Source organism: Pseudophryne corroboree, chromosome 8 (assembly GCF_028390025.1).
Source record: "Pseudophryne corroboree isolate aPseCor3 chromosome 8, aPseCor3.hap2, whole genome shotgun sequence".
Classification (NCBI taxonomy): Eukaryota; Metazoa; Chordata; class Amphibia; order Anura; family Myobatrachidae; genus Pseudophryne; species Pseudophryne corroboree.
The window spans coordinates 190,516,345-190,531,431 of NC_086451.1; the positions used below are offsets into that span (position 1 = coordinate 190,516,345).

Consider the following 15,087-nt stretch of genomic DNA (forward strand, 5'->3'; position numbering starts at 1 on the left):
GTCTGTTGCCAGCAGAAGCTCTCTGAAAATAAAAAACCGAACTAAAATACTTTCTTATTAGCAAGCTCAGGAGAGCTCACTAAAAGCACCCAGCTCTGGCCGGGCACAGATTCTAACTGAGGTCTGGAGGAGGGGCATAGAGGGAGGAGCCAGTGCACACCAGTAGTACTAAATCTTTCTTAGAGTGCCCAGTCTCCTGCGGAGCCCGTCTATTCCCCATGGTCCTTATGGAGTCCCCAGCATCCACTAGGACGTTAGAGAAATCCTATTTTCTCATACATCCTAGAGGATGCTGGGGTCACCATTAGAACCATGGGGATATACCAAAGATCTAGAACGGGCGGGAGAGTGCAAATGACCCAGCAGCACCGATTGACCAAACTTAAGGTCTCCATCGGCCAAGGTGTCAAACTTGTAGAACTTTGCAAATGTGTTTGACCCCGACCAAGTAGCTGCTCTGCAAAGTTGCAATGATGATCCCACCTTTCCAGTAGAATGGGCCTTCACTGATTCCGGTAACGGCAATCCAGCCGCGGAAAGAGCATGCTGAATCGTGTTACAGATCCAGCGTGCAATGGTCTGCTTGGAAGCAGGACACTCAACCCTGTTGGGAGCAAACAGGACAAACAGAGCCTCTGTTTTCCTAATCTAAGCCGTTCTGGCGACATAAATCTTCAAAGCTCTGACCACATCCAGAGATTTTGACTCAGCGAAGGAGTCAGTAGCCACAGGCACCACAATAGGTTGGTTCATTTGGAAAGAGGAAACCACCTTCGGTAAAAATTGTTGACGTGTCCTCAATTCAGCTCGATCTTCATGGAAGATCAAATAAGGGCTCTTGTGAGACAAGGCCGCTAACTCAGACACCCGCCTTGCAGATGCCAAGGCCAACAGCATGACCACTTTCCAAGTGAGGAATTTCAACTCCACCTTCCATAAAGGTTCAAATCAATATGATTGAAGGAACTGCAACACCACATTAAAGATCCCATGGTGCCACTGGAGGCACAAATGGAGGTTGGATGTGCAACACTCCTTTCATGAAAGACTGAACATCTGGAAGGGAGGCCAATTATTTCTGAAAGAAAACCAATAAGGCCGAAATCTGTACCTTAATTGAGCCCAATTTTAGGCCTGCATCCACACCTGCTTGTAGAAAATGGAAAAAACGTCCAAGCCAAAACTCTTCCGTAGGAGCCCCCTTGAATTCACACCAAGAAACATATTTTCTCCAAATATGGTGGTAATGTTTAGATGTTACCCCTTTTCTGCCCTGAATAAGTGTGGGAATGACTTCACTGGGAATACCCTCAAGGCCTAGGATTTTGCGCTCAACCGCCATGCCGTCTAACGTAGCCGCGGTAAGTCCTGATACACGCACGGCCCCTGTTGTAACAGGTCCACGTGCAGAGGAAGAGGCCAGGGATCTCCTATGAGTAATTCCTGAAGATCTGGATACCAAGCCCTCCTTGGCCAGTCTGGGACAATGAGGATCGCCCGGATCTTTGTTGTTCTTATGATCTTTAGCACCTTTGGAATGAGAGGAAGTGGAGGGAATACATACACGGACTGAAACACCGACGGTGTCATCAGTGCATCCACTGCAATTGCTTGAGGGTCCCTTGACCTGGAACAATATCTCTGAAGCTTCTTGTTGAGACGAGACGGTTTATGTACGCTACTGCTGTTACATTGTCCGACTGGATCAGTACAGGCAGATCTCGAAGCTGTTCCGCTTGCAGAAGACCGTTGTAAATGGCCCTCAACTCCAGAACATTTATGTGGAGACAAGTTTCCTGACTTGACCATCTTCCTTGGAAGTTTTCTCCCCTTGTGACTGCCCCCCAGCCTCGGAGGCTTGCATCCATGGTCACTAGGATCCAGTCCTGTATCCCGAACCTGCGCCCCTCTAGGAGGTGAGAGCTGTGCAGCCACAACAAGAGTGATACCCTGGTCTTGGAAGACAGAATTATGCTCCGGTGCATGTGTAGGTGGGACCCAGACCACTTGTCCAACAAGTCCAAATGGAACCTGCCAAACTGAATGACCTCGTAGGCCACAACCATCTTCCCCAGCAACCGAATGCATTGATGGACACTCTTGCTGGTTTCAGAAGTTCCAGAGCATTTTCCACTGGAAGAAAGACTCTCTGTAGTTCTGTGTCCAATAACATTCCCAAAAATGACAACCGCGTCGTCGGAATCAGCTGTGATTTTAGCAAGTTTAGGAGCCAACCATGTTGCTGAAGAACTGTCAGGGAGAGTGCAACTTTTTGCACCAACTGTTCCCTGGATCTCGCCTTTATCAGGAGATTGTCCAAGTATGGGATAATCGTGACTCCTTGCTTGCAAAGGAGAACCATCATCTCCGCCATCACTTTGGTGAAAATCCTCGGAGCCGTGGACAGACCAAACGGCAACGTTTGAAATTAGTAATGACAATCCTGAATTGCAAACCCTCAGGTAGGTCTGATGTGGAGAATAAATGGGAACATGTAAGTAAGCATCCTTTATGTCCACAAACACCATAAAATCCCCTTCCTCCAGACTGGAGATCACTGCTCTGAGAGACTCCATCTTAAATTTGAACTTCTTTAGGTAGAAATTTAGGGATTTCAGGTTTAAGATTGGTCTGACCAAGCTGTCCGGCTTCGGGACCACAAACAGGCTCGAATAAAAACCTTCTCCCTGTTGTGACTTAGGAACCCTGATAATAATAGGATTTTAATACCTAACGGTAAATCCTTTTCTCTTAGTCCGTAGAGGATGCTGGGGATGCTTCAAGAACCATGGGTTATAGACGGGATCCGTAGGAGACATAGGCACACTTTAAGACTTTGAGTGTGAACTGGTTCCTCCCTCTATGCCCCTCCTCCAGACTCCAGTTCAAGTAACTGTGCCCAGGGAGACGGACATTTCAAGGAAAGAATTTATTGTTAAACCACGTTGAGCATCTTACCAGCTCACACCTCAGTATGCCGCAGGACGTGGCATTCAACAGAACACCAGCCGACAGCATGAATATGCAGCAATACGCTGACATAACGCATAACACAACCTGTGTGTGTAAACACAACCAATAACAGCACAACGCATGCCATGGCATGAACATCATCAGCAACAGGCTGACTTAAACACAACACACCCTGTGTGTAAACATACCCAATAACTGCAGATACAGTACGCACTACGGACTAAGAGAAAAGGATTTACCGGTAGGTATTAAAATCCTATTTTATCATACGTACTAGAGGATGCTGGGGATGCTTCAAGAACCATGGGGTTTATACCAAAGCTCTAGAAAGGGCGGGAGAGTGCGGACGACTCTGCAGCACCAAATGACCAAACAAGAGGTCCTCATCAGCCAGGGTATCAAACTTGTAAAACTTCGTAAAGGTGTTTGATCCCGGCCAAGCTGTAATGCCGAGACTCCTCCGCCAGCTGCCCAGGATGAGCCCACCTTTCTAGTAGAATGGGCCTTCACCGATTTCGGTAACGGCAATCCTGCCATAGAATGAGCCTGCTGAATTGTAGCACAGATCCAGCGCACAATAGTCTGCTTGGAAGCAGTAGCCCCCAATCATGTTGACTCTGTTTTCCCCAATATGAGCCGTTCTGGTGACAGATTTTTAAAGCTCTGACCACATCGAGAGACTTCGATTCCACCAAGGTGTCAGTAGACACTGGCACCACAATAGGCTGGTTTACGTGAAACCACTTTTGGCAGAAATTGCTGACGAGTTCTCAACTCCGCTCTATCAGCATGGAAGATTAAATAAGGGCTTTTGTGAAACAAAGCCGCCAATTCAGATACCCGTCTTGCAGATGCTAAGGCCAACACCATGACTACTTTCCAAGTAAGAAATTTTAATGCAACCTTACGTAAAAGTTCAAACCATTGAGATTGCAGGAACTGCAACACCACATTAAGATCCCATTGAGCCACAGGGGGCACAAAAGAAGGTTGGATGTGCAACACGCCTTTCAACAAGGTCTGTATTTCTGGAAGGGAGGCCAATTCCTTCTGAAAGAGAATTGATAAGGCCGAAATTTGTACTTTAATGGAGCCTAACTTTAGGCCCACATCCACACCCGCTTGTAAAATATGGAGCAACCGCCCCCGCAAAAAATCCTCTATAGGAGCTTTCTTGGATTCACACCAAGACTCGGTGGTAATGCTTTGCCGTTACTTCTTTTCTAGCCTGTAGTAGTGTGGGAATGACTTCACTGGGAATACCCTTCCTGGCTAGGATTTGGTGTTCAACCGTCATGCCGTCAAACGCAGCCACGGTAAGTCTTGATACACGCACGGCCCCTGTTGTAACAGGACCTCTCGAAGAGGAAGAGGCCAGGGATCTTCTATGAGCAACTCCTGAAGATCTGGATACCAGGCCCTCCTAGGCCAGTCTGGAACAATGAGTATCGCCTGAACCCTTGTTCCTCTTATGATCTTTATCACCTTAGAATGATTGGAAGTGGAGGGAACACCTAGACCGACTGAAACACCCACGGTGTCACCAGGGCGTCCACCTCTATTACTTGAGGGTCCCTCGACCTGGAACAATATCTTTGAAGTTTCTTGTTGAGGTGAAACGTCAACATGTCTATTTGAGGAATTCCCCAACGGCTTGACACTTCTGCAAAGACCTCTTGATGAAGGCCCCACTCTCCTGAATGGAGATAGTGTCTGCTGAGGAAGTCTGGTTCCCAGTTGTCTACAACCGAAATGAAGGTCGCTGACAGAGCGTTTACAGGCCTTTCCGCCCAGCGGAAAACTTTTGTGGCTTCTACTATTTCCGCTCTGCTCTCCGATCCACCCTGGAGGTTTACGCACGCCACTGCTGTATGTTGTCCGACTGAATTAAGACGGGCAGACTACGAACAAGATGTTCCAGAATGTTTATGTGCCGACAAGCTTCCTGGCTTGACCAATTTTCCTGGAAATTCATTTCCCCCTGAATGACTGCTCCCCAAAACTGGAGCCTTGCATCCATGGACACCAGGATCCCATCCTGGATCCCGAACCTTCGTCCCTCTAGGAGGTGAGAACTGAGCAGCCACCACAGGAGAGAAATTCTAGTCCTGGAAGATAAGATTATTTTCCGGTGCAAGTACAGGTGAGACCCGGACCACATGTCCAATTGGTCCCGCTAAAAACACTCTGGCATTTAACCTGCTCACTGAATGGCCTCGTAGGCCGCAACCCACTTTTTCATCAATGAAACGTATTGATGGATTGACACTGTTGTAGATCTGACCCGACTCTGGATCTTCAGAGCTCTTTCCATTGGAAGAAACAAACTCTCAACAGTTCTGTATCTAACATTTTTCCCAATGCCAACAACCGCGTCGTTGGGATCAACAGTGATTCTGGCAAGTTTAGGAGCCAACCACCTTGTTGAAGATCCGTCAGGGATAAAACAAGTTTTGCACCACTTGTTTCTTGCCCTCTCCGTACGCAGGAGAGCGTCCCAGTACAGAGTAATAATGCTTTTACTATTGAAGGAAATCATCATACCGCCATCACTCCGGTGAATTGGCACTGACAATCCTGAATAGCAAATCCAGGTAAGCCTAATGCGGAAGAACCGTATTTAGACCCTCTTCCTCCTTTAACAGATTGGAGATCCCTGCCCCGAGAGATTCCATCTTGTAGTTCAACTTCTTAAGTAGAAATTGTTTGGAATTGTTCTGACCAGGCCTTCCGTCCTCAGAAGCACAAAAAAGCTTGAATAACAGCTTCTTTTTTTTTTGTGCGTGACCGGGACAGCAGGAAAATTACCTGATCCTGACCTAGTATGGCGTCGCATACTACCTCCCCGTCCAGAGGAGATTTTGAAAAATCAGTGAGGGGAATCGTCTGGAAACTCCAGTATGTCGCCCTCTATTCTTAAACTCACTGGTCCATGTCCGTTCCAGGACTGACTGAAGAGTATTAGACGTGATCCCACCGGTGTGGGCTCTCGCAAGATAGTCCCAGCGACACGCGGTGGATGTGGTAGAAATAGAGGAAGATTTCTGCTTCTGCGAACTTGAAAAGGCTGCTGCCCTCTTACCTCTTTCACCTTCCTCTACCTACAAAGAAAGAGAAAACCGTATCCATTCGGTCGAAATGACTGCATCCTACAAAAATGCGTCACCAACCGGCGTGAGGGAACATAGGTCAAGAAGGTAGACTAACCAGTTGTATCTGCTGAGATCAACTTAACAAAGCCATCCCCAAACCAGGTTTCACCTTCATAGGGAATATATTCCAGTTCTTCTCAGAGTCAGCCTCCCATTGGTGAATCCACAACGCCCTCCTGGTTGAGACTGCCATGGAAGTGGCCCCCGAAAACAAGAGTCCTATATCCCTTGTAGTCACACGGCAGTATACTGCAATGATATAGACATGACTATTTAAGTTGCATACAACTACTCCCACATGTTCATGTAATGCCAGTATAAACAACGTACATGCGGACACATACTTCGAGTATCACATATTTTCCTGCATACAATCCTTTGTGACAGGGCCCCGTGCAGAACAGGGGGTGACTCTCACCTTCTATCCAATGAGAAGGAAAAACTTCCTCAGCATTCACTATAAATATCTCTATATACATATATATATATATATATATATATATACATACATACATACATACACACACACATATACATCTACATGTACATACCTAATACGTATTTTTAGTTAGGAATAGCAAGGTCCCTAGTGACGTTAATATTCTAATGTGTATGAACAGGTACTGAATGCCAATTTTTGAGGATCTGATCAGGAAACATTATGGTCGACATAAGAAAGATTATTCGAGTCGATCTCAGGGAGTAGTAACTGGGCAAAATAACATTTTTGCGACCCTGAGGGGTCTGAGAGAAATCCATTCCATGAATATGACTCCCTCCATAAATATGATCACGTCTGTGATCGTGCCACAGACCTATATAATCTTACTATACATACATATTACATATAGGTATAGCTTTATCTGATATGCATCACATTATCATGTCCATATCCACCCAGTCAGATATTGTTGGTGCCGACAGGGACACCCCCCTCGTCTGTGTCTTCCATATAGTTTTCGCTTGGGAAAAATAAACCTCTACTGACATGTTGACATACTGTATTTACATGTACCAAGTACCATTAGGAGTCGACAGCACTGACATAGTCATTCCCTTTGTGGCAGAGCCCTCAGCCTCAAATATGCCGACACACGTGTACCAATCACCCACAGACATCACACTGGCTATAAGGGATAGACCCCAGTACATTCTGTCATGGACACACAGAAGGAGTTTACCAGCTCACCCAGCGCCCATGATATAGTTTGTTTATTTCAACTCATATTACACCAAAACAACTGTGCCCCCCCTCGTTTTTCACTCTGAACAATACAGCAGTGTTTAGGAAGGACCAGCGTCTCTGTGAGGAGAAAATTGCGCTGGAGAGAGCTGTGAGGGCTAAGCCACGCCCCCTCACCGGCACGCTTCAGTCCCGCTCAAATCTTTATACTGGCGGGAGTCTATATTTAGTGCCTAGGCACTTTTAATAGACTTATTAGCCAGTTTAAAAACTTCAGTGTTCATGCTGCCCTGGGCCCCCCCCCCCGTGCCCTGCACCCTGCCAGTGCCGCTGTGTGTGTGGCAGCATGGCGCGCAGCGCGACCGCTGCGTGGTACCTCAACACTGAAGTCTTCTGCCGTCACTGAAGTCTTCTTCTCTTCTTTTACACACCCGGCTTCTTTCTTCTGGCTCTGCAAGGGGTGTGACGGCGCGGCTCCGGGAACGAGCAGCTAGGCGTACCAAGTGATCGGACCCTCTGGAGCTAATGGTGTCCAGTAGCCTAAGAAGCAGAGCCTTTGAACTCACAGAAGTAGGTCTGCTTCTCTCCCCTCAGTCCCACGAAGCAGGGAGCCTGTTGCCAGCAGGTCTCCCTGAAAATAATAAACCTAAAATAAAGTCTTTTCAGAGAAACTCAGTAGAGCTCCCCTGTGCGTGACCAGTCTCACTGGGCACAGAATCTAAACTGGAGCCTGGAGGAGGGGCATAGAGGGAGGAGCCAGTTCACACCCAATCAAAGTCTTCAAGTGTGCCTATGTCTCCTGCGGATCCCGTCTATACCCCATGGTTCTTGAAGCATCCCCAGCATCCTCTAGGACGTATGAGAAAACTTGATTTTGACACAACTTTTGTATTGCGTCGCAAACTACCTCCCTGTCCGGAAGAGAAGCTGGTAAGGCAGATTTTAAAAAACGGCGAGGGGGAACGTCTTGAAACTCCAGCTTGTACCCTTGGGATACTATTTGTAAAACCCATGGGTCTAGGTCCAAACAAACCCAAAACTGACTGAAGAGTTTGAGACACGCCCCCACTGGTGTGGACTCCTGCATAGGAGCCCCAACGTCAAGCGGTGGAATTAGCAGAAGCCTAGGAGGACTTCTGCTCCTGGGAGCCTGACAAGGCTGGTGATCGTTTACCTCTTCCCCTTCCTCTAGTAGCAAGGAAGGAAGAACCTCGGCCCTTTCTGTATTTATTCGGCCGAAGGACTGCATCTGATAGTCATGCGTTTTCTTTTGTTGTGGAGGAACATAAGGCAAAAAGGATGACTTACCCACGATAGCTGTAGATACCAAATCATCAAGGCCGTCACCAAATAAGGCCTTACCTTTATATGGTAGAGATTCCATACTTTTCTTGGAATCAACATCAGCATTCCATTGGTGAATCCACAACGCTCGTCTAGCTGAGACTGCCATGGCCTTTGATCCCAAAAGACTAATATCTCTTGCAGCTTCCTTAAGGTATGCTGCAGCGTCCTTGATATAACCCAGCGTCAAGAGGATGCTATCCCTATCTAGAGTATCTATTTCAGAAGACAAGTTGTCTGCCAACTTTTCGATAGCACTACTTACCCACGCAGACGCAATGACAGGTCTGAGTAGCATACCTGTGGTCGCATAAATGGACTTTAACGTAGTGTCTTGTCACCTTAAGGGCCGCCGTGTCAGGTGACGGGAGAGCCACCTTTTTAGACAAACGTGACAGGCCTTGTCCACGGTGGGGGGGTGACTCACACTTTTCCCTATCTGCCGAGGGAAACGGATAAGCTACCGTAATTCTTTTGGGAATCCGAAACTTTTTGTCAGGACTTTCCCAGACTTTTTCAAATAGCGTGTTCAGTTCATGAGAGGGAGGAAACATTATCTCAGGTTTCCTCTCCTTATACATACAGACCCTTTTATCTGGAACAGCAGGGTCCTCAGTGATATGCAATACCTCCTTAATAGCCACAATCATGTACTGAATGCTCTTTGCCAATTTCGGATCTAATCTGGAATCACTATAGTCGACACCGGAATCAGTGTCCGTGTCGGTATCAGTGTCAGCCAACTGGGTAAACGCACGTTTCTGTGACCCCCGAGGGGACCTGTACTTGTAATAACATATCTTCCACAGATTTCTTCCATGCCTGGGTCTGAGGCTCAGACTTGTCTAATCACTTACTAATATGAGCTACATTAGCATTCAAAGCATTCAACACATTTACCCAATCAGGAGTCGGCGATGCAGACATGGTCACCTCCACAGCCTTTTGTGTCTCTAATACAGCCTCCTCCTATGAAGAGCACTCAGCCTCAGACATGCCGACACACGTGTAAGAAACACCCAGACACACTGGGCTTATAGGGGACAGACCCACAGAAAAACCAGTCAGAGAGACACAGAGGGAATTTGCCAGCTCACACCCCAGCGCCAATCAATGGGTCTGAAGCGATTACCAAAATGCCCCAGACCTGTAGCGCTTTTTATATCATTGCACCAAATAACCTGCCACCCCCCCCCCGTTTTGCACCCTGATACTTGTTCAGTAGTGTGAGGAAGGACCGGCGACTCTGCAGCCAGCGGAGATGAAATGGCGCAGAGTGAGCTGTGGGGACGAAGCTCCGTTCCCTTAATGGTGCACTTCCGTCCCGCTCTTTGTAATACTGATTATACTGGCGGGGGTTAGGACAGTGCCTTTGCACTAACGTCCTCTCTTGCCAGTTTATGCTGAGGATTTTTAGTTGCCCAGGGCGCCGCGCCCTGCACCCCCCCCCCCCCCCCCACACCGCACCCTGCACCCAGTAGTGCTGTGTGTGAGCGGGAGCTTGGCGCGCAGCGTCCGCTCGCTGTGCGGCACCTCAGGGAAATGCAGTCACTGAAGTCTTCTTTCTTCTTCTGTTCACCTGTCTTCTGGCTCTGTAAGGGGGGTGACGGCCGGATGTGGGAGCCAGCATCTGAGCGTACCCAGCGATCAAACCCTCAGGAGCTAATGGTGTCCTGTAGCCAGAAGCAGAGCCATTAAACTCACTAGAGGTTGGTCATACTTCTCTCCCCTCAGTCCCACGAAGCAGGGAGGTTGTTGCCAGCAGCCTCCCTGAACATAAAAAAACCTAACAAAAAGTATTTTCAGAGAAACTCAGTAGAGCTCCCTGTAGTGCGTCCAGTCTCACTGGACACAATTCTAAAACTGGAGTCTGGAGGAGGGGCATAGGGGGAGGAGTCAGTTATCACGCCCTTTCAAAGTCTTAAAGTGCCCATGTCTCCTGCGGATCCCGTCTATATCCCGATCCCATGGTTATATTGTCGACCCCAGCATCCTCTAGGACGTATGAGAAAATAAAATAATAAAAGCTTCAGGCTGCTATTAACAGCAGCCCTGTGACCATGGTCCGGCTCCTGCTGCACCAAACAAAAAACAAAAAACTGATTTGACTGAGTCGGTGGGCGGGATTATATGGAGGAGCCCCAATGCATCCTGGGAGGCCAGAAAGCTTGTGACCGTTTGGAGCCATTTCCTTTGTCGCTACGGCATATCCCAATGTTATCCTGTTGATAACCTGTGGACCCAGCCAGAGAAAGTCTCATTTTGCTGTAGTCAAAACATGGGCATAAGCATATAGTCACCCAGTTCCTCATAGTAAGTGTTTCAAAAGTCCCCAATTATACAGCCAACAATACCGTTTCGGTGGTAATGCCACCTTCCTCCAGGACTGCCAATCTACTAATGCCCGCAAAGGGAATAAATACCTACAACAATCTGAAAAAATCCTAGAGACCTGTTATACACCATTATCAATTCATTAATGAAATGTGCACATACCATATAAGGACTTCCGCCATCTGCACACCTGAATGTTACGTCACATGTTCAAATAATTAATTCATGTCACTCTCGACATCCTATGGACACATTCCTCCCCCCCCCCCCCCCCCCCCCGGTTGTGTCTATGTTACCTTCGTGCTCAGGACCTGGAAGTGAGAAAACAAGAGGACAGGAGTGAACTTCCGCCCTTACAGCACCAAATAGATTGTGACATGGACCCAGGAGGTTATGGGAAAGGTCCTCTCCACGAAGGTAAACTAGACGCTACCCCCACCCCCCGCAGGCATGGATCGCCCATCGCGTCACCGTTAGTGCCGCGGTGGCATCCACCGCAAGTGCCGTGTGGGAATGGGTCTCTGGTGATATGGTTCCTATCTCCGGAACTAGTTTACATTCACTGTTCAGACGTGGTTGGCGGAACTAGCATAGATGCCAACCACGTCCTGCAATCTAAGTGTCTGGATGGCGGAAGTCAACTGCCAACCACATGTACAGGGCAGACTGCGGGACGGACAAGACTAAACTCAGCCCACCAATCACATCCCGGTCATGTGATCCCAGTTATTTATCCTGAATACAGTTAAAAATACATACAAAAAAATTATATACATAAATACACAGACAATTATAAATACCAGTTACACAGTTCACATATCTATACAGTGTACACACACACATACACACACATTTTATTTTAGGTAATTATTAATGTATTGTGCACTAGTTTTATTGTATGTTTTCTTTCTTTAGTACATAAACACCATAATCACGTTTCAGACTAACTATGAATAAAGGCCCATTATGTACCATATATACTCGAGTATAAGCCGACTTTTTCAGCACTTTTTTTTGTGCTGAAAAAGCCCCCTCGGCTTATACTCGAGTCAGTCATCCCCGCTCCGGCGCTCCCCTGCAGTCTTGTGAAGGAGGGACACGGAGGGCACAGCGCGCGGCTCTCCTGTGTCCCTCCAGCGTCTCCGGTGGCAGCGGCGGGTCTATTAAATGAAGTACCTGTTCGTGAGCTCTGATTGGCTCACGAACCGGCACTTCATTTAACACACACACGCCGCTGCCGCCGGAGGGACACAGGAGAGCCGCGCACTGTGCCCTCCGTGTCCCTCCTTCACATGACTGCGGGGGAGCGCCGGAGCGGGGATGGTAAGTTGTTACTTTCAATGGGGGGAGCATATTTGTCACTGGGGGGGGAGCATATGTGTCACTGGGGGGGGGGGGGGGAGGAGCATGTGTGTCACTGGGGGGGGGGGGATCATGTGGGTCACTGGGGGGGGGGGGGCATATCTGGCACTGTGGGGGCATATCTGGCACTGTGGGGGCATATCTGGCACTGTGGGGGCATATCTGGCACTGTGGGGGCATATCTGGCACTGTGGGGGCATATCTGGCACTGTGAGGGTTGTGTATGTCTAGAGCTGCATTTCCCACCCTAGGCTTATACTCGAGTCAATAAGTTTTCCCAGGTTTTTGTGGTAAAATTAGGTGCCTCGGCTTATATTCGGGTCGACTTATACTCGAGTATATACGGTAATATACTAATGTTTATACTCCCATTACATTTTGGAGTAAATATCTGGAGATGTACTAACTTCAGAAATATAAATATGGGAAGACAGCTGAGTATTTTAGCCTCTATTATTTTTCTTTTACTACTATGTAAGTTACTAAAAAGTAATCTATATCTGCATGATACCACAGCCATCCCTAGCTGCCAGGAATAGCTAATGCTATGACAGCTACACATTGCAGTAAAAAAAAAAAAAAAAGAGACTATAGTAGAATAATGAGGAGTGAAGAAAGATGGATTAATAAAGTATAACGTATAGATATGGTGCAAAAAAGTAAGGTTCTCACCTCCGCCCAGGATCAGGGTAGGTAGCTGCCATTGCAAAACATATTTCAGGCACCTTCCCATGCCCTCTGGGGTCATGTTAAAGGAACACATGGGGTCTCCAGCGATCGTATCAGCCCCCAGCTGCAGGACAACTGATTCAGGATTAAATGCAGTAAATACCTCCTTCAGCACACTGCAAGAAACAACTTTAGCTAAGACTATCCACATAAATTCATAAACAAAATATAATTGACAGTACTTTATAGTTACAATGCTCTAAAGCCTCAATTATATACCAGAGTGTGACAGACTGTATTGGCACTATGTTCTTGTCACTAATCAAATCATAATGCTTGAAGTATTAATACAGATTTTCTACCACCATGTAATGCTCTTGTCTAACTCCTGGAATATTTATCCACACGTTTCATCTAATATTCTACAGGACTGATAAAACTAAACAGGCACAGTGTTACAGTTACTGACTGATAGAAAATAATGCTGCAGTCGCCATGCTTGGTGTACTCATTTATAAAGCATTTTAGGAGATTTAATAAAATATAACATGACAGGATATGTAGGTCTTAGAATGAGATGTGGTTTACCCTTCACAGACTTTGCAATATTTGTCATCTGTGATTCCATCTTGTAAGGGAACATTAACACTGTAGTATCGCCCCTTGCCTAGGCCAATATCACTTACATCGCCAGTCCCTATAAAAGGGGAAACAAATCATAAATATCTATATAAATAACTCACTTCTATAAGATAAAATATATAAGAATTAAATTGCTACCATAATATGAAACAGACATTTCATTACAGAAGGGATACTTTAACATGTGTATTTATACTGAGGTATCTGACTGGTGCCATTAACACTGGGAGTATATTTCATAAAATATATATTTTTTTATCTATAGCAATTTCAGATCAATGTAAATCAATATTGTGTTTGAGCTTAAAACACACATTTACTAAGATTTTATATATATATATATATATATATAGATATATAAATTTAATGTTTGTAAATATGTGTTTTAGCCATGGAAACAAAAAATAAGAATTTACTTACCGATAATTCTATTTCTCGGAGTCCGTAGTGGATGCTGGGGTTCCTGAAAGGACCATGGGGAATAGCGGCTCCGCAGGAGACAGGGCACAAAAAGTAAAGCTTTAGGATCAGGTGGTGTGCACTGGCTCCTCCCCCTATGACCCTCCTCCAAGCCAGTTAGGTACTGTGCCCGGACGAGCGTACACAATAAGGGAGGAATTTTGAATCCCGGGTAAGACTCATACCAGCCACACCAATCACACCGTACAACTTGTGATCTAAACCCAGTTAACAGTATGATAACAGCGGAGCCTCTGAAAAGATGGCTCACAACAATAATAACCCGATTTTTGTAACTATGTACAAGTATTGCAGATAATCCGCACTTGGGATGGGCGCCCAGCATCCACTACGGACTCCGAGAAATAGAATTATCGGTAAGTAAATTCTTATTTTCTCTATCGTCCTAGTGGATGCTGGGGTTCCTGAAAGGACCATGGGGATTATACCAAAGCTCCCAAACGGGCGGGAGAGTGCGGATGACTCTGCAGCACCGAATGAGAGAACTCCAGGTCCTCTTTTGCCAGGATATCAAATTTGTAGAATTTTACAAACGTGTTCTCCCCTGACCACGTAGCTGCTCGGCAGAGTTGTAATGCCGAGACCTCTCGGGCAGCCGCCCAAGATGAGCCCACCTTCCTTGTGGAATGGGCCTTAACCGATTTAGACTGTGGCAGGCCTGCCTCAGAATGTGCAAGTTGAATTGTGTTACAAATCCAACGAGCAATCGACTGCTTAGAAGCAGGCGCACCCAACTTGTTGGGTGCATACAGTATAAACAGCGAGTCAGATTCTCCGACTCCAGCTGTCCTGGAACATATTTTCAGGGCCCTGACAACTTCTAGCAACTTGGAGTCCTCCAAGTCCCTAGTAGGTGCAAGGCACCACAATAAGCTGGTTCAGGTGAAACACTGACACCACCTTAGGGAGAGAACTGGGGACGAGTCCGCAGCTCTGCCCTGTCCGAAT

General features: G+C 46.7%; 1 protein-coding gene across 6 annotated transcripts in view; it reads right to left on the reverse strand.

Moving 5' to 3' along the window:
• The window catches only part of HDAC8 (histone deacetylase 8), a 404,217-nt gene that overhangs the window by 111,623 nt on the left and 277,507 nt on the right, over positions 1–15,087 (reverse strand). For all 6 annotated transcript variants that reach the window (XM_063937020.1, XM_063937018.1, XM_063937017.1 and 3 more), the window contains 2 exons: positions 13,606–13,714; positions 13,021–13,193 (listed from right to left, as the gene is read on the reverse strand). In XM_063937020.1, the coding sequence (XP_063793090.1) occupies positions 13,021–13,193; positions 13,606–13,714 (282 nt within the window). The remainder of the gene's footprint in view (positions 1–13,020; positions 13,194–13,605; positions 13,715–15,087) is intronic.